The following is a 19,635-nucleotide window of genomic DNA, read 5'->3' on the forward strand; positions in this document are numbered from 1 at the left end:
CAGTTAATTATTAACAAACCTTTCTGTCATCTAATGGAGCAGTCCTGTATGTATGTATGTACATGTTAGAAATTGACAAATAATTTTCGGACACATAACCACACGCTATGATCTCTCGTGGCACACTTTATTGCACATTTCATATGCAAGGTAACTCAAATGTTTTATCTGAAACTGCTTTATCCTCACGAGCCTCGCGGGCGTTCTGGAGCCATCTGATTCCGGGCGGGGTCCAACTCAAATGTGCTTCACATATTTAAAAGGGTAACATTTAAAAGCATTTCCAAACAACGAATTAAATCCATTTAAAAGCAAAGTAAAGAAATGAAAAGCAGATTACTAAAATAACGTACATTGCAAGAACATTTTGGACAATTTAAAAAAGCTTACCAAGACCTTACTCCAAGATATGGGGCTCCATAGTGTAGTTTTTAATTTGGTAGCATTTACATTTGTGACAGGATTGACTTGTTGGAAGTTATTCCATTTGCGAGCCGCATAACAGCCCAAGCGTGCCGCTACAGAACGCTGTTTGAGAACGGACCAAAATTGTGTCTCCTGAACACCAGGCGGCGCTACTGCCTCACCGCAACAGTTCTTGTCGAAATCTCGTTCCCTTTGAAATGCAGTTAGGCTAACTGATTAGCTTCCACCTAGCTAGCGTCTAAAACACAGAATTCGGGCCATTTTAACCCCAAAATGTCAATTTGCGTCGAAAATCAACAACACCTATGGAGCAAAGTAACGGCGTTAAAGTGATGCCAGTTAATTCGGGTGAGATCATTTTTGAACATACGTATTTATTCAGGAAAGGAGACAGAAGGCTAAATGTTAGCTACATTAATGACACGCAAACTAGTAACGTTTGGCAGATTGTTAACCAGTCAAAAATGACGCTGCTCTAGCTTCGCAACAATAGCTAGCTATGGTTTTTAACTTGCATTTTGTGATTTGCTGAGTATTTTTTTTCATATGTCGCACGAAAAATCGGGTGCACTTGTTTAACGTTACCGCTGCATGTCTGCAACTGCCATTGTTAATGTTATTGGCTTTTAATATGCAGCCGCTTTTTCATTATGTCTTGTATTTGTTCTCTGAGGAAAAGGGGCGATCGTCAACAAAGTCTCTTTGTAATTTAGAAAAGCTAAAAATGAAACTGAGATATCTTAACCCATGTTTTTTTTCTTTGCGCCCAGTGTCTCTCAAATAGTGTAATTACGTGGCATTTGTGTATTTCGTTTATACTGGACATCAACAGCGGGAATATGACAAGAAATCAAGTCTCGTCTTGATGAGCTGCATGTAACTAATGGTTCTCATATACAGTAGAGTTGTGTTAAGTAATAATATCAACGCCTGTGTTGTAATAATTTCCAGAGTCTGTTCATTTGCGTTTGTAATAAGAGACTGTACATTTTTGTGAGTGAGTTGACCTCCTGTGCATGACGTAAATCAACGTGCTAACGCCTACCCAATTTTCAATTGTTCAGTGATTCAGAGTTGACTATGAGCTCCCTATCGGCCCAGGCTTCCGCCTCTGGCACACCATGCAGGGCACTGCCTGGAGAAGGAAATCAGGTACATTGGATCTACAACATCATTTTTTTTTTGTAAAATCCCTGTTTACTTTTTACACATACATAATTATATATAAATATAATTCCAGGTTCAACCCAAAGCTCCCCTCTTGCAAATACTGCGCATTGCTGGAGCCCAGGAGGACGTCTTCACACTTAAAGAGGTTAGCTGTCAAGTGAAATGTTCAACATGTTAAAGTGGTGGGGGTAGCTCAAATCCCAACTATTAAATACAATTTACTCATACAAGGTGACCAAGAAGGGGCACCTCCAAACTCGAACACACTCCGTGGTGATACATATAGTAGTTATACATCGAAATATCAGTTGGATGACACTGAAAGCCGTTATTTTCGCAACACGTTTTGGTAAAACTTGACTTTTTTTGAGTGTTACAGCATCTGAGAAGTGAGTTTCCACTGTACCTGCATGTGTGGTTGTGTAATGTTTTGGTGTTTGTGTAGGTAATGCACTACTTGGGCCAGTACATTTTGGGAAAGCAGCTCTACGATAAACAAAGGCAGCACATTGTCCATTGCCAGGATGACCCATTGGGAGAGCTGCTGGAAGTGGAGAGCTTCTCTGTGAAGAACCCAAGGTGCACACCAACATATTGTTCAAAACATAGCCATTTGTAAATATGTATTTTGACCTAATTATTGTGGCTTTTCTGTTTTTTTTTTTTTTGTTTTTTTTTTTTTTTGTTTTTTTTTTTTTTTGTTTTTTTTTTTTTTTGTTTTTTTTTTTTTTTGTTTGTTTTTTTAACAGCCCGGTGTATGAAATGCTCAAGAAATATGTCGTCATACTCGATAGTGCTGGTAAGCGACGCAGAAATGTCAAATACTGATCTCTGATTGTCTTATTGATGATGTCTTTTTCCTTTTGCTCTGAATTTTAACTCAATATTTCAAATGATGCAAAGTTTAGATCCTGTGGACTATTATGGTTATTTTACAGCCATATTCCCACATAGTCTTAAGAGTGTGTTTGTGATGGATGTGTGTCTTGTGAGGGTCAGGGCAGAAGAATAAACAACATTTCAAGCCGTTGTTACACATCAACAAAACGAAGGCCTGAGTGAGAGAGTGTGGTGTTCTTGTTTCTGTTACTGTGTCTTATCTGAAATGCAGACGCTGCAGAGAATCTTTCTGTGGGCCGTGAGTGTGTTGAGGGCGGAGTGGAAGATCGTGGTCAGGTAAAACTGAAACATGGTGCTTCGAAGAAACGGAGCCCCAAACCTTTCTCCCCTCACTACACACAACTAGCAACCTGGGTACAAATTTGTTATACTGACAAGAGTGATTGAGGCTTTTTTTTTTTTTGCTGCATTGCAATAAAGTTTGTAATTCATAACCTCTGACTAGGAAAAGTTCCTGGGAATATATTTGAACTCTGAGTTGCTGTATCAGTCGCAGATATTGCCGTTCAGCTCGACCAGCTCTGCTTGGAAAACTGACAGTTGATAGACGAGTTAACTATTCATAACCAAAGCAAATAGCAGCTTCCTTTTTATTTTGACTTTACTTTCACTCCATTTGAGTAGAGTCTTCATTTTAAACACGTTTTTAAACCCAAATGTTAAAGTGTGCAGCATGTTTGCTAGGACTGCTTTGGATAGTTTTTGCCTCGTGGGCTACGAATGATAATGCATCAAGAAGGACCTTGGGCAGAATCCTCATTTTCAAAACCATGACTGTTTGGGAGGGGGGAGGGAGGCATCTTGTTTGAGTTGCCAAACAAGTTGTCATGATGTCATACATCGACATTAACCCATCACCTCCCCCATAATCATGCTAATTTGCAAAAAAAGTTGCTAATTTAATTAAAGCAGTCAAGTAAAGTAAATACATTAATAATAATATATTAAAAATAAATTCTTTGCGATGTGTTTTTTTGTCCAATTTGGGACGCTGCCATTTTGTTCTGTACTGCCACCTGATGTCGACTGAAAATGTAGACAAATTGCATGGCCTCATCTTTGGCCTTAAGTTTAAATTTGTGAAAAAATATCCAATCGACCATATTGGGCAGATGAGGTTTCTGCCACGACAATGACAATAAGTATAAAGTATCACCCAAATTAAAACCAAATAAAAAGGGAGTGTTACCTCTCAAAATTCACCACAGGCATGAATTTAGGTGGCGAAGAGAATATTCTAATTTCCCTGTCAGATGGTGTGTAGTGAGATGAGGCGGTAGGGGCTGCTATCTTCGTTGGTGTCCTTTTTTTGTACAGAGTGGCACCGTCTCTGTACAGCCCCATCCTCGGTCTGGTTTGGTGGAAGGGCCCGCCTCTGTGGTGCGCCCCACCGGCTCCACTCTGGATGGGGGGACAGAGTCACTGTCTCTGTCTGTCTCAGAGTTCTCTTCTCTGCTTCACAATGGAGGGTCGCAGCTCTCAATCAGAAATTGGCCAAATTAGAACACCCCCCCCCTTTCTCTTGTCCCTCTATTCATGCATTTTTTTCTCTCTCTCATTTCCTCTTTGGAAACTGTCAAGCTAACATTATCAGCCTATCCTTACCTTTTCGACTCCTTTGGAATGTTTGTTTTTAACCAGGCATGATGGTTGATCACAGAATAATGGCTGTTTTATTGCTTGCAGATTAGAACCTAATGCTGTCCCTGCCATGCGTATTTAAGTGTATATGTATGTCATTCACGTTTGAAAATTGTCGAGTTACCGGTAACATTTACATATGTGATTCCTATGAAGTCAAGTTTATGAATATGTACTCTCGCTTGTGGTTAGGCACTACTCTGCCTAAAACTAAACTAAAGTCACGTCAAGGGATAAAAGTCATATTAGATTTATACACTGTAATTTGGGGGGGGGGGGGTAAAAGAGCATATGATTTGAAGATTAAAGTCTAAATTTAATGGGGAGGGGGGCGTCCAAACACATGTCAAGCCTCCATCTGAAGTGGCCAGAGCAGAGACAAATGTTTACCCAACCGCTTCCAAGTCCCGATAGTGATAATAATTTGAAAACACTGTTTCATACTTTGGGAAAGCTACAACCTGATGAGATTGTTTCAATGGCTCATCTTTGTGTAACTTCTCAAATATCGTTTCACTTCCCCTCAAAAATGTGACTTAACGGTAATGTTTTTTTTAACTCTTGGAAAAAAAGTTACAATCCTCATAAAATTGCAACTTTATTCTTTTAGTGTGTCTCTGTGTCATGAATAAATTATTTCCGTATGGCTCTCATACTTCATTATGAAAAAAAAAAAGAGAGAGAGAGAGATCCGTGGCTGTAAGTGGTCAATAGCCTTTGCATGTAGGTAAATTAAATAGCTGTTTTTCTTTTATTCTGCTTTCTTTCATTCATCCACAAGTGCGTGTGCCCCCCACCCTCAATGTTTCCACGGGCCCCATAAACAAGAGGCCATCTTGACAAGGAGCTGCGAATCCTCCAAGTAAACCAGTTGCAGCTATGTGGTCTAATATTTTTTTCTTCCCACTGTAGATTTTTGGGGGTGTGGTCAAAGCGGGACTGGAGGCTGCCAGTGACAGGCCTCCCCTGCCGACCTGTTCCCAGAGAAGACCTCGAGAGCCTGATGACGGTAAACAAACAGTTTGTGCGCTCAGGACCATACTTGTATACAGTTCAAAGCTCGAAAACGGATTTATTTACTTTTTTCAACCTATTCAAGACTCCCTTGAAGGTTTGCCACGCTCTGCCTGCAAACGACCCAAATTAGATGTCACTCTTGATGACTGGGACCTCTCTGGCTTGCCCTGGTGGTTTTTGGGCAATCTCCGCAGTAACTACAGCCGCAGGAGCAACGGGTCCACTGATATTCACACCAACCAAGTGAGAGCCCCACCCGTGTCACTTTTGCTTCTTTTTGTCATTGTTTTCGACTGCGTTTTTGAAGAGCAACAAACGGTCGTCGGTCTGACTGACGTGTCAGCTGTCTCCTGCACAGGAGGAGGACACGGCCATCGTGTCGGACACCACGGACGACCTGTGGTTCTTGACGGAGGGCGAAAGTGAGCAAGTGAGCGTGGAGATGAAGGAGGCTGCGCTGGAAGAGAGAAGCGCCGGCGAAGGAGATGCGCCGCTCGATGAGGAGGATGGAGGGGGAAAGGAGGAGAAGACGGATCGAGAGGTAAGCGACGTTAAAGGGGTTTTTATCCTCATTGAATTTGCCATTTGGTCAAGCTGGCCAAGTTGCGAGAGGTTATCAGTGACATGATGCGTAATTACATCTTCGATACACACATAGCAACTGCGTCTTACTCAATCTAAATTTGTTTTAAGTCCGTGGGAGGGTTATGTTATTTCATAATCTATTAAAGCAGACTGGTATGGATTAATGGCATTTCAGTGCGAAAAGATTGAATTCAAGTTGTCGCCAGATACCACTGTACTCGCTACGTCAATAATGATGGAATTTACAATAGGTGGTCTTTGCAAATAAATTGGTGTGATTGTTTGTGTTCAGATGCAGGAGGAGCCAGACGAAGATTCTCAGTGTCTCAGTGATGACACAGACACCGAGATCTCCACACAGGTTTGTAGAAATGCTTTCTTGTCTCTTCCCCTTGTCTCGAGCGTCATTTCGACTGACTTTTATCTTCACAAAAACTCATGAACTAAAATTGAAAAGAAAAAAACATTTTGTGTGTTGGTGTGCGTGCGTGTGTCTGTGTCTGTGTGTGTGTGTGTGTGTGTGTGTGTGTGTGTGTGTGTGTGTGTGTGTGTGTGTGTGTGAGTGAGATTTAACATACTGAAATAATTCCCACAGCCTCGATACTGACTGAGGAGGTTTGCAAAGCCCTTTATTTATTTTTGATTGAAAAACACACCATATTTTTACAAATTTGGCATTAAATGAGTTAAAAAAAAACACCAAAACTAATGATAATCTAAAGCAAAACGAAGCATTGTTGAAAAAATATATATCAACGAAGAAAAACGAATTAAAATTACCTGAAAAATAAATAAAGACAGCTATAATGAAAATCCCAAACTATGATGACCCCGGACTGGACTCTCCTTGCCAGGATGCGTGGCAATGCAGCGAATGCAGGAAGTACAACTCTCCTCTGCAGCGGTATTGCGTCCGCTGCTGGGCCCTGCGTAGGAACTGGTACAAAGACGTGCCCCGACTCGCCCACTCCCTCTCCGTCCCCGACATCCCGGCGTTCGGCTCCCTGAGCGCGCACCACGAGGACGACGACAGCGACGCGGGCATCGACGTCCCCGACTGCAGCCGCACCGTTTCTGACCCGGTCATCCTGCCCTCCCACTCCACCGCCGACCGGCCGCTGCCACCCGCCCCCGCGTCCCGACGCCACGCCGGCCCCAAGGACGGGCAGGCGTCGGGCGGGGAGAGTCAGGAGAGTCTGGGCATGGAGGTTGAGGTTGAATGCCAACCGGAGGCCTTGCTGGAGCCGTGCAAGCTGTGTCGGGTTCGACCCCGCAATGGCAACATAATCCACGGACGCACGGCCCATCTCCTCACCTGCTTCCCGTGTGCCAGGAGGCTCCACAAATTCCAGGCTCCTTGCCCGGGATGTGGACAGATTATCCAGAAAGTTGTAAAGATATTCGTTGTGTAGAATCCCAGCGGCTCACTCATTTGCATGCACTCTTGTGTATGTTTAGCAACATCTCATTTTAGCACTTTGGCGCCTCTGAAGGATGGACGGAGCCGTATTTTGTTTGGTGCCACGTTCTCACAAGGGATCAATAAGAGCTGAGAGATATATTTATTTATGAGAGTTGATGTGCAGATTTTTTGTGCCCTTGTTGTAAAATGATGAGATCCATTGAATGGTGCTGTCTGAAAAATTAGTTGTTTTTTTGGGGGGGGTGGTCATGTTTGGTTTTCCCTATCGATTGATTTCAGCCTCTATGAAGAAGAATCTACATGACTTTTTTTTTTTTTTTTAACTATGCGTTTTGTTTTGAATGTGTTGTGTGGGTCAGGGATACGACCAGGCTGAAGAATGAAACCACAATGCTCTTATTACAATCATCTGCCTCAGCTCTCCCTTTGTATGTAAATTAGGAATGCTCAATTAATGTCTAATTGCTCAAATTGATATCAGCACTGCGCTGCAGTCATTGGTGTACTTTTTGGAGGGCAAAGGAATATTTATAAAGTGACAGCAATGCGACGCATTTTAACGTTTTCTCTCAAGGGGGCCTAATTTGACCAGCCCTCCAATAAAGTGAGAATGTATTTAATTTATTTATGATCGTTTTAAATTGAAGTAAAAGCCTGCACTTGTTCTGTTAAAGAGCATCAAAAGTTACATCTCAAGTAGGCTAAATGTATATGAATTGTCGCGAATAAAAAGGCCGAAAGGGAGGTTGAGGCTTGATTCGAGCTTTTCACTGCCATGTGATCATTTTCCATTAGTATTAGCAGATTTTGTTTCCATGCTTTTGCATTATTTGCAAGATTGTAATATACAACCGCACACTTACATTACTTTTTGAGTGATGATGTCAAGCCTTCTACAAAAGCTGTACAGATGTCACCAGGCTTCAGTGAAGTTATTTGATGGCTCTTTGCCTGCGCTTTATTTCTCTGCCTGTAGGGGGTGATAAGTCCTGCGTGGTGGTGGTGGTGGTGACAAGCTGTACATTAGCACTAACATAAAGCAAATGTAGATGGATGCATGTCTGTTGTAATGACCACTAGATCATCATAACGAAAGCACGGGAGAGCGACATGAGCTTTGCGTTTATAATACACAAATATGAAAGTGGCTTGCTGTGTTGTCTCTCTGACCAAATAAACATATTTGCAAACCTCTAGCAATGCTTGCTGTGTGAAGTGTGTTCACTTTGAAACTATAATAGTCACAAACAATTGTTATATAACATTATTGAGATGGCCAGCCTTGTTTACAGTGGTGGCAAACTTGGGTTCGAGGAGGTGGTGTGAGGGGGAAGGCGGTTATCCACCTGAGGGCTTGTGGTGTCTTACAAGGCAACAGAAATATTTAAATGAGCAACCAAATGTCTTGTGCTGGGCAATAAACCAGTCAAATGTCAAACAAAATTACTCGATCTGCAACTCCTCCACCTCATTAGCATTTATGTTTGCGGGGCTCCAATGGTGTTTGCACGTCACTGGCTCAAGAGCAAAGTTTGGTTTTTAAATTGGACACATTTGTCGGGTAGTCACACATCAATGAACTAAACCCTGACCCGAACCCTAACCCCTAACACTAACCCTAATCCAACCTTAACCCTAACCTTAACCGAACCTTATCCATTTACTTCACCTAACCCAATCCCTAAACCTAACCTCATAACCTCCCAAAACATAATGCTAACCCCTAACCCAACATTGACCCTAACCCAACAGTAACCCAACCCAACCCTAACTCTAGCCACTCCAACCCTAGCACTAACCCAATCACTAAACCTAACCATCCTAACCCTAACCCAACCCCTAATCCCTACCCTAAACATAACATTAACTCCTAAACCTAACCCAACAGTAACCCAACCCTAACTCTAACTCCCCCAACCCTAGCACTAACGGTTAGTGATTTTCGTGGTTAGGGGTTATGGGTAGGGTTGAGTTAGCGACTAACTCAACCCTACCCATAACCCCTAACCACGAACCCAACCCCCTCACCCTGTCCAAATAAGGTCAATTTTTTTTTCCCAAAAAACCTTGTACTCTGATTTAACAACTACTGTACATCGAGAAGAAAGACCAAACAACACCTATCAGGGTGTGGAGGTGTTGCTGTCCATCCCCCGCCCCCGACCCCCACCTCAATTCCACATGAACATGACTTAGCCGTCAGACATAACAATGTCCCCCACCCATACTGCGTGTCATTCTGACTGATTTGTCCACGCTGTCAAACATGTCACACGGCATTCAAGAAGAATGGCGCGCCACAAGTGACTTGGCACCCATTACCGCTTGGCAATTTGCAGAATGGCACCGCCCGGGGAGTGGGAGAGTCTGAGTGGGTGGTGGGGGGGGGGGGATTCTGGATGATTCCATAGCCACACTACCTCCGTTCCAACATCCCAGAATAACTTTGCACATTCTCGTTCCATAAACTTCCAGGAGGGAAAGTTTTCATTGGGTTGACTAATTCTTGCTCTTTATATACATGCAGTAGGTCTTGAAAGTCGGATAATACCAATACATGCAGTATACACATTTATTTTAATATAAAATATGAAAATATCAGTTTCATGAAGGAAACAAAAAACTAATTTTCAAATGTTTTACTATATAACAGAGATATGTACATATTTTTATGTATAAACTAACCAGACACTTTGCCAACCTTTCTTGATTCAATGCATATATTTTACATGAGAAAAAAATTCCACAGCCCGCCACCAAACAAAAAATGTCACTTTAAAGTGGATGCGCATGTCAATCACATCCCTTCTTCCATCTCATGGAAAAATCTCCAATGGTTTTTCCAGTCACTCTGCATCGCTGGCATAGATTGTTGAACAAAGATCTCTTCTTTGTCGTAAATAACCTATTTGTGGACGAATGAAATTGAAGTGGACAGCTTCCTGCGGCGCACCTCGGTGCTGCACAGTGGGTGGGAATCATTGGCCTAATGACCTCAAATATAAGAGCTTTATGAAAAATTGTTGTTGTTGTTTTCGAATAATTATTTGTGCTGATGCAGCTTCAGTGTTGCAGAATGACACTTTCCTACTGATTATTATTATGGTCATTATAACTACCATTATTATTGTTCTTGTTCTTCTTATATTAGAAGTGGTAGTAAACAGACACACACACACACACACACACACACGCACACACACACACACACACACACACGCGCACACACACACACACACCTTCCCTCTGTTGTGTTAGATTATTTTGTCGCTCCAGAAACCAGGCCGCTAAATTTGTCCCCCCTGCTGACATGGGAGAAGGTCAGTGGAATCAGACAAAAAAAAAATAGAAGGGAATGCAGGATAAAGCACAAAAAGAGGGAGTTTTTCAAAATAGTTTGAACATTTTTTGGTGATCTTGTATAGTGTGGTTATGGGTACTGTGGTTTATGATTCATAAATCATGATATAAACAGGTGACAGCATGGTGAATTAGTGGTTAGCACGTGTGCCTCACAGTCGAAAAGTTCTGGGTCTCCATTCTGGCTTTTCTTGTCGCCATGTATGCGTGGCTTTTCTCCGGGTACTCTAACTTTCATTCACATTTCAAAAACATGCATGTTAGAGTCATTGAAGACTCTAAATTGGTGTATACACTACAATTCCCCAATTTTGCACACTATGAGCTGTCGATTGGTCGACTTTTCTCTTTTGTGCTATCAGGCAAAATATGAGTGACACAAAATTGAAGTAAATTTAAAGTAACTTTAAGAATTTTTTTTTGTGTCCTGTATTTTTGTCATAAAAAAAAAAAAATAGAGAGAAGTCATTTGTGTCATTATATCATGAATGTGTGATGTTAATGGAGATGATGATTGGACCAACTTTGAATATCAGGTTGTTTGCATAAACCTTTGTGCTATGCATGAGCTGCGAAGCATGTTTGTGGGAAGTGGGTTACGAATGCAACTGCGTGTTTGTGTTTGTGTGCGTACGTGGGTTTGTTTCCTTCCTATGTGCTGACGCCTCGTAGCGAGCGGCATGCCAGAGAAGGGAAGGGCAGTGGATGGTCCGGCGTCCATTCCTGTGACTTAACCTGACACCATTTGCACTAAGACGGCGACAGCTGCACATGCACATGCCGACCGTTCTGTTTGTTGTCGGGATTACTGCGCGATAAAAGCGCCAGTGAGCAGCAGCATGGCCCGGGCTACACAACTACTGTTTCCTCCCTGACTTAGAAAGCTTTCTCCAGGCCTCCAGAGCCCTGCGAAAACACAGGTGGGCCACTTCATTCGAAAAGGGAATGAATGGGAGTATTCTCCCTATGATTAACCGAGTCATAGTAGATCCGCGTCTCTTTTAGACATCGGTCAAATGGGACGACTTATGTAAGGAGCCTTTACTCAACACAAATACTGGGTCGCCAGAGCGGAGACGCGCAGGAATCAGCTCCGGCTTTGTCTGTGTCATCAGGTCATTGTGACCTGAAAGGGAAAAATTTGCGCGATGTGATCTACTGTACGTGTCAGCTTCCCAGTGACCCTGAAGAGGGCAAAAAGTAGCATAAAAACCCCAACATATAAAACATTACACACACACACACACACACACACACACACACACACACACACACACACATTAGTATGCCAACAATATGGCACTTTATCTTTTGAAAACTAGTGACAATTATATGGTACCCACATGAATGCCAGCTAGCTAACAAGCGGCACTTACGAGAAGCTAATGTAGCAGGCGACATTTTCACGCATAATTACGAAAATGCCATTAACAGAAGAACCCTGTCCAAATAATCCTCTGTTTACAAAACACTCCTGTCAAGCACATGGGAATAGGAAGAACATTTTGAAGCTGAAAGCTAGAAATCTACTCAAATTGAACCTGTGCTAAACATGGGTAAATATCCTTCTTTCAGAAAAACGCCATCACTATGTTTAACGAAGCAAAATCAACTTTGGTAAGTAGATCACTTTCAACATCTTTTTGCATGAGCAGTTAAGTTTGCGCCTATATTTTCACGTGCAAACCTTGAGTAAATCAGGCCCATGGTGTGGTATGCTTTGGATCATGAGTTGTTGTTTTCCTTCTCTCTATTTTTCCCTCGCCATCATTCTGATACAAGCTCACCATGGTTGCATCTATCCAAAAGAATGTGTTTCCGCAACATTCTGGATATTTTCCGTCAGAGTAATTGAACAAACGAGGCCTTCGTCTATTCCAGTCTTGTGAGTGGCGACAGTATATTAAGGTTTTATCCACCTTTAATCAGCACTCCCACCGTTTTGTTATTTTACTCTCCACTTACATGCATGAGATTTCCTGACCGTGCTCACATGACAGGCATGCAGGTCAGCGAAGATCTGGAGGCTAACCTGGGGGTCGGAATAGGGAGGGCGGGGGGTCAGGGGGCGTGGTTTGGTGATTGATGGGGACTAATACTTCCCCTTTCCTCCCTCTGCCATCCTCCTGCTCAGCTGTTCTGCAATGTGCTGCTTCTTGTCACTGAAGAGAGGTGGAACAGTGTTGCCAGTGACAGGGCAATCCCTGGCAGCCCCACCCACCCCCCACCACACAAACACACACACACACACACACACACACCCCCACACACACACACACACACACACACACACCTTAATGATTACCGGTAATGACAGTCCCATTTATTTCAATGGTGAAATGGAAATTTAAATCTCCTTTTGGATGGTTTGATTCATTTACTGTGTGCAAAGTAAACAGCAAGTAAACACCAACCGGCACCTCGGCTCCGATTGATTGTTGTGTTCAGGTGAAAATTGCTGAGGAGGGATTCATCCCTGCAAAAGGCACAAGTGTACTGACCCGACGCACCAAAGCACACGCACACACGTCCGTAGTTGTGCTGACAATGGGTTAAGATGCGAGACACGTATGAGTGACTGAGACTCCTGTTGGACCCCGGGACCAACACAGGCGTCTTTGTGCTCCCTCCACCATCAGTGCCCATCCATCATAGATTAACCTGACAGGCCACTGCAGCTCAGCCTCGAGCCTGAACCAGATGAGAACACGAGCCGCTAGAATGCTACAACTTTTGCTTGTCATTTTACGCCACAGACTGCCATCGTTTTATTCACCACTGGGGCTTAACGATTTCACACCTAATACAATCAATAGATTTTCATTGTAATATTCAATGAATGGTAAATATAAGAATGAGTGCTATAATGTTATTTGACCAGCCCTAGCAAGAGCAGTACAGATTTGAAGGGTACACTGAAAAAAAAAAATGACGTGTTGAATGTACCTTTATTATAGTTCGTTGGCCAATGGGATGCCAGGATGATGCTCGGTAATAGCCAATGGCAGAGCAGCTATAGGTATGTTGTGTTCTGGAAACTCGGAGCTGCGACTAGCAGCCCATATTGTATTTTTACCTTTCGTATCTTGAAATTTCTTTTGGAACAAGAGGCAATATTTACCTGTTGAGGCGTTTTGTAACTTGAAAATTTCGTATGAAGAGACATTCGTAAGTAGAGGTACCACTGTAGACGTATAGTCTACGAATCATTGCTCTGTATGAACTAGAAAAGGCTGAGTCACCTCCGACAATAGTAATCAGTTCACTCTCCGAGAAAGTGTGTGTGTGTGTTTTGGCCGTGTGTGTCCATGGCCAGCGGAAGCGGGTCTGAATTAGCCGGTGAGCCATGAGGTGCGACATCTCCTGGAAGGATTAACAGATGATGGTGGCAGGAGGAGGTCAGAACAAGGAAGAACATTTCCACCGCTGCATGTTCATTTCATCACTGTTCCCGGATCCTCTGGAGTAAGAGGAGACGGTGACAACTCCACGTTGAGCTCTGCCGGTTCTTGTACAGGCTTGTCTGATTCTTGCAAGGTCACTTCAGCATCACACTCAGCGAGCAAAAGCAAGACCTAAAGACATTTTTATGTGGTTTAACGTTGTCCGTGGATGACCTTTTGACCATGAGGTCACACATACTTCGGGATAGGGTTATGCATTGTTGGAATTTTCATGATTGGTAGTTTTTATTTTGTTTTGGCTTTTGTTTTTTTTAAATTCGGTTCGTTTGAATTATTTTTTGCTCAGAGTGTTCAGTTCAAAAATCAACACTAGTCATCGTGTTGATTTTTTCCCCCCCTGAAAATGCTTCATTTTACTTCACTGTTTTTGTTTGTTTTGTTAGTTTTATGATTAGTTTTACTTTTTTAGAATACATATGTATGGAGGAGTGGTGGTCATGTGCAATTTTTTTTAAAAAAGGTCATTAAGTATTGTGGAATAAAGTATAGTTTTAGTTTTCATTCGTTTTCATCTGAGCTTTTTCAGAAAACACCAAAACCTTGACATGTGATGAGACCAAGGCTGAGTAATTGAAAAAAAAACAGGCTAAATAAATGACTTGAATTATAATTTTTGTCTTCTTTTCTTCCCCCATCGATCGACGGTGTGTCTTGTCTGTTGAAAAAAAGATGTGACATGATTAAAAAATAGACGTGGTGGAAAGACATGTTTAACGATCATTCGGGGAACAGCTAAAAAATTGACTTTTCCTTTGCTCGGATTATTGGAAGAGACTTTTGATGGCGAAATGGATAGCAAGCAGGCTAGCTGTTATTATCATTATTTGTGAAATGACGCAAAGAGAGCCGAGTAAAACGTTGTAGTCATACTGTATCTGAACGAAAATGCGGACCTGATGACGCAGGTTTGGATTTCAGTTCATCCCTTTAGAAGTAGCCTCTCCGCTTTTATATGGTCTTGTGATTCTCTCTGTTCAACGATTGATGAGATCCACTGGATTCATCGTCCTTACTCCACACGTTCAGGTGATATGACTGTAATTTTATAGCTTTTGTCATTGGTTTCAGTTCAGAGCAGCGGCCGTCAGTCAGTTTTCGGCCACCCAGAAGTAACCTGGCACTCATCATGAACAGACATCATTGAAACGATCTATTCCGTGCTAACCAGGTCAATCATTCCGACGTTCCGGCACAAAGTGAAGAATTAATTTGTGACCTAGTTTTAGGTAAACGTCAATCCTCTGCCTCATTTCCTCTGCATCAACAACTCATGAGCCAAACAACTTTTTGTCATTGCATATCAGTGGAACAAGTGACAGCTGCCTCCAAACTGTCCACATCCCCAACTCGGCGCCCCTATTGTGGAGGACTTTATGTTTAGTGTCATTGATGGAGACGAGGGGCCGGGATTAGCTCATTAGGACGGACATCTTTGATGCGCGGTTGTCTTTCCCATTTCCCCAGCAACTCGATCATATGTTGGGCTCTTGAGACGCACGCAAGCAAAAAGACCCCCACTTGACGCACACACACACACACACACACACACACACACACACACACACACACACATACGCGCACGGGCCTCGAAAGCTCCAGAGATCAGGGCCCGACTGAGATATGAAGCATAGATGTGCAGCAACAGCTAAACGTCGTGTCAGGTTTCTGGGGGCTCGTGCTAAATTTAACCCGGTGATCCTGCAGCAGGCAGAGGGGTTTAAATGCCAGCCTACAGTTGCTCCACACCAGTTGTTCCCCACACGTCTTCCACTCATCACAAACACAGGCCAAGGACGAAGGCAGGCGCGCACGCACGCGTACACTCCGACACACACGCTCCAGGCGCAGGACCCGAACACCACGTACACTAGCTAGAGCGGTTCCAAGGGAAGCCAGGGATCCTTGTCGACTCGCGCACCAAAACGTTGTCCAATATGGAGCTTTTCGAGACCAACCCTTACTTCTTCCCAGATCAACGCTTTTACGAAGGAGGGGATAACTACTTCCCCACTCGTCTGCCCGGGGCGTACGACCAAGCCGGCTATCAGGACAAGAACTCCGTCATGGGCTTGTGTGGGACTCTCTCCGGAGGCGTCGGGGTGATTCCGCCCGAGGACAAACCCTCACCGTCCGGCCTGTCGCCCCACTCCGAGCCCCACTGCCCGGGACAGTGCCTGCCATGGGCCTGCAAGCTGTGCAAACGTAAGACGGTGACCATGGACCGCAGGAGAGCGGCCACGCTGAGGGAAAAGAGACGCCTGAAAAAGGTCAACGAGGCTTTTGACGCTTTGAAGAGGAGCACCCTGATGAACCCCAACCAGAGGCTGCCCAAGGTGGAGATCTTGAGGAGCGCCATCCAATACATTGAGAGGCTGCAGGCCCTGGTGTCCTCCTTCAACCAGCAGGACACTGAGATGGGGCACTACCGGGCCGGACAGAACCAGCCTCGAGTGAGTAGCGTGAAAAGGGAATGTTAAGATCCAATCGGAGCCATAAAGTGAAGGATGAGGATGCCGTTCAACTGTGACGTAATGGAAGATTTTAGAACAGGATCAACACAACAACTTTCAATTGTTGTCTCGACGCATGATGAGAGGATGTTTTCGAAGCTCATGAAATTTTACAGTAGCTAATTTTTTTTTTTCTAAATGTTAAACTCATCATCAGCATTTGCCTTCGTGTGGGGTCTAGTGTCTGTGTGTGTGTGTGTGTGTGTGTGTGTGTGTGTGTGTGTGTGTGTGTGTGTGTGTGTGTGTGTGTGCAGCTCCAGTGTTTCTGTATTGGTGCGCTGTGTCATCACACTTTGACTGACAGCGACTTCTGCTTGTGCCCATCTCCATGGCAACAGGTGTCGTCGTCAAGTGAGCCCAGTTCGGGCAGCACCTGCTGCAGTAGCCCCGAGTGGAGTAGTACCCCGGAGCAGTGCACGCAAAGTTACAGCGGCGAGGGTGAGTCCACTTCACGCCAACACACACACACACACACGCGCACGCACACACACACACACACACACACACACACACACACACACACACACACACACACACACACACACACACACACACAGATGGCTTCAGAACAGGTCTTTCTCATATGGGGGCCTCCAGAACTTCGACAAATGCTTACTCACATCATGCTTGACTTTCTGCAGAGCTTCTGAGTGCCGCCGATTCTCCAGAGCAGGCCACCATACAGACCCTGAGCTCCATCGTGGAGGGCATGGCCGCAGCAAACGGAGCAGTGACCTTTCCTGTGGACATTCCTAAATAAGAACTTCCACCGAGCGGACCCAGAGGAAGAAGAACACTGTGCCTCAGAGACAAAGCGACGAGATGATTGAAAAAAAGCAGGCTGTTATTTTCATATTTAAATCACAATCCACCTTGACGGTAACTAATATTTCAAAGGGTCTGCTCGACAAAATGAATTCCACCTTTGGCCTTATTTCCTTGATTCACTGCCTTAAGCCACAGGCCAAAGAGTCAGTCGGAAGCTCGCAGTTGAAATGACTTTGCATGAACAAGGCCTGGTTTTTCTCCTGACTTAATTTAAGCTTTCCTCTTTTCGAAACCTTTCCCTGACCTTTCATTATTGTTTTGTGTGTGTTTTTATGCAAACAAAGAACCAGGAGTTTATTTGTGGGGCCAACATGTACCATGGCAGTTTTGACCAAGATTGCTTAATGTTAAAACTGGTTACAAATGCTAGTAATGTAAATACGTTCCCTTTTTTTACAGAGTGGTTTTGCTAGTTTATTTTGTATTTTTTTTAACTTATTTTTGACTTTTATAACTAAGATTGTTGTGTATTTGTAGATGTTTGGAAATGTGATATTTCCTGACCAGTCCTTGCAATAAAGACCATTTTGAATACAACAACTGCAGTATTTATTGATACAGTAGAACTCCGAAGGCCAAACATGGTCTGTTTTTGCTCTGAATTAAAACAAAATACATAGAGAATCTCAATAAGACATAGGAAAATTTGTTTCGGGGTCAAACTGCTCCTATCATAAAACTTGAACTGTCTACTGCATCGTAGACCAGTGGTCTCCAAGCCCCGGCCCTCGGAACGGTACTGGTCCGTGAGTTATCTGGTACCGGGCCGCACAGAAAGAATAAATAACCGACATGACTTCCGTTTTATTAATTTCGGAATCTGTTTTATTTTGAAAAAATACCAGATTCTCTGTTACATCCGTCTAGAGTATGCCACTCTTGACGCAGGTCAAGGCGGGCTTCTAGGTCACGTGATAGGTTACCGCGAAACTCAAACCCAAGTGCTAGCAAAATGAGTGAAAAACAAACGTGTTTGGAAAGTTTCTTTGGGAAGGGGAAAAGGCCCCGCCAAGAGACAGAAGAGGAGCGTACGACTTTCAAGAAAAAGAAGCCGACATTTAGTAGACAGTATCAGGAGTCCTACGGATTTATCTCAACGGGAGACTCCCACGCACCAAGCCCACTCTGCGTAATATACGGCGATGGTGAGTCGTCTTTTTCATGCACTTTGAATTTGCGGTGTATCTTAATGCACGTTTAAACGTTACCAGAACGACCAGAGAGTGTTGTGGCCGGATAGGACGTTCCTCGTGTCATGATTCGTGTTTCTTATTGTGTTTCGAAAATACGACAGTTTTTATCCGCCACGCCTTAAACCGTGGGGCAAAAAAGGTTGGGGACCGCTGTCGTAGACAATCACGAAGCTATGCTAGCACAGGAAATAAATTTAATTACTGTGCAAACTAGTCAATTACACACCATCTACAGTATAACCACAAAATTCCATATTTCAGGACTGTCAAAAACCACAGACCCCATGTATAAGAATGTAGATTTTAAAAAATGACTACATGGACTGTGGACCTGGGAGGATAGTCTTGTCACAACACGGATGACATTTCTGTCTCTGTTCCATTCTTAGACTTTTATATCAACGTCAACTTGTCCATTTAGCCATTTGGTACTGAGCAGCCAGGACAGAGGTGTGTTTCATAGTCAATTCAGTTTTTGGTTCGATGGTCAAGTCGATGGTGTTGTGGTGCACTCGCCTGACTTGTGAGCGGGCAGTGTGGGATCGGTTCCAACTCATTGAAGGTGTGGAGGTGGGTGTGAATGGTTCTTTGTCTTTCTTGGTGCCCTGTGACTGACTGGCGACCAGTTCAGGTTGTAGTCTGCTTTCCGCACAAAGTCAGCCATACATGGCAATTTTCCGCGGATTCGCGGAAATCCGCCGTTTTATTTCTTAAATTGATCATTTTTGTGAATCGTCTAAATCCGTTGAGAAAATTTTAGGGGCGGTCAGGTACCTTATCGTCGAGTTTTCACGAGCTCTCCCGAACAGTCTCTCCGTTTTCCGTTTGTAAACAGCCCTGCGATTGGACGTGTATGAAAGCTTCAACTAATCAGATCACTGAAGGCATTATTTGTTGCGGAAGTCTTAGCTCGATTATAAACGGCCCAGCGATTGGTTAACTACAAGCGATTGGACCAATCAAATTGCATGTAACATATTGTTTTACCTGATTCATGGCGGCCTGTTCGTCTCGCAAATTCATTGTTCTGGGATCGTTTTGAGCGGAATTATGAAAATTTTGACGAAAGATCAGGAGTCTTTAATCCTAGAAATTGACTCAAATGTCAAGAATAAATT

General features: G+C 43.5%; 2 protein-coding genes across 2 annotated transcripts; both read left to right on the forward strand.

Annotated features, from left to right (window-relative positions):
• Nucleotides 1-590: 590 nt before the first annotated feature.
• Nucleotides 591-8,358, forward strand: mdm4 (MDM4 regulator of p53). The gene is made up of 11 exons (XM_019881094.1): nucleotides 591-774; nucleotides 1,491-1,578; nucleotides 1,667-1,741; nucleotides 2,042-2,175; nucleotides 2,346-2,395; nucleotides 2,708-2,772; nucleotides 5,050-5,146; nucleotides 5,237-5,397; nucleotides 5,513-5,695; nucleotides 6,032-6,100; nucleotides 6,594-8,358. The coding sequence occupies exons 2-11, from the start codon at nucleotides 1,507-1,509 to the stop codon at nucleotides 7,149-7,151; spliced, it is 1,464 nt and encodes a 487-aa protein (XP_019736653.1). The 5' UTR covers nucleotides 591-774; nucleotides 1,491-1,506; the 3' UTR covers nucleotides 7,152-8,358.
• Nucleotides 8,359-15,639: 7,281 nt separating this feature from the next.
• On the forward strand, nucleotides 15,640-17,861 carry myog (myogenin). Its single transcript, XM_019880447.1, has 3 exons — nucleotides 15,640-16,436; nucleotides 16,835-16,934; nucleotides 17,138-17,861. The coding sequence occupies exons 1-3, from the start codon at nucleotides 15,921-15,923 to the stop codon at nucleotides 17,254-17,256; spliced, it is 735 nt and encodes a 244-aa protein (XP_019736006.1). The 5' UTR covers nucleotides 15,640-15,920; the 3' UTR covers nucleotides 17,257-17,861.
• The last annotated feature ends 1,774 nt before the right edge of the window (nucleotides 17,862-19,635 follow it).

This window comes from Hippocampus comes, unplaced genomic scaffold (genome assembly GCF_001891065.2).
Source record: "Hippocampus comes isolate QL1 unplaced genomic scaffold, H_comes_QL1_v1.1 scaffold68, whole genome shotgun sequence".
In the NCBI taxonomy this organism is placed as follows: domain Eukaryota; kingdom Metazoa; phylum Chordata; class Actinopteri; order Syngnathiformes; family Syngnathidae; genus Hippocampus; species Hippocampus comes.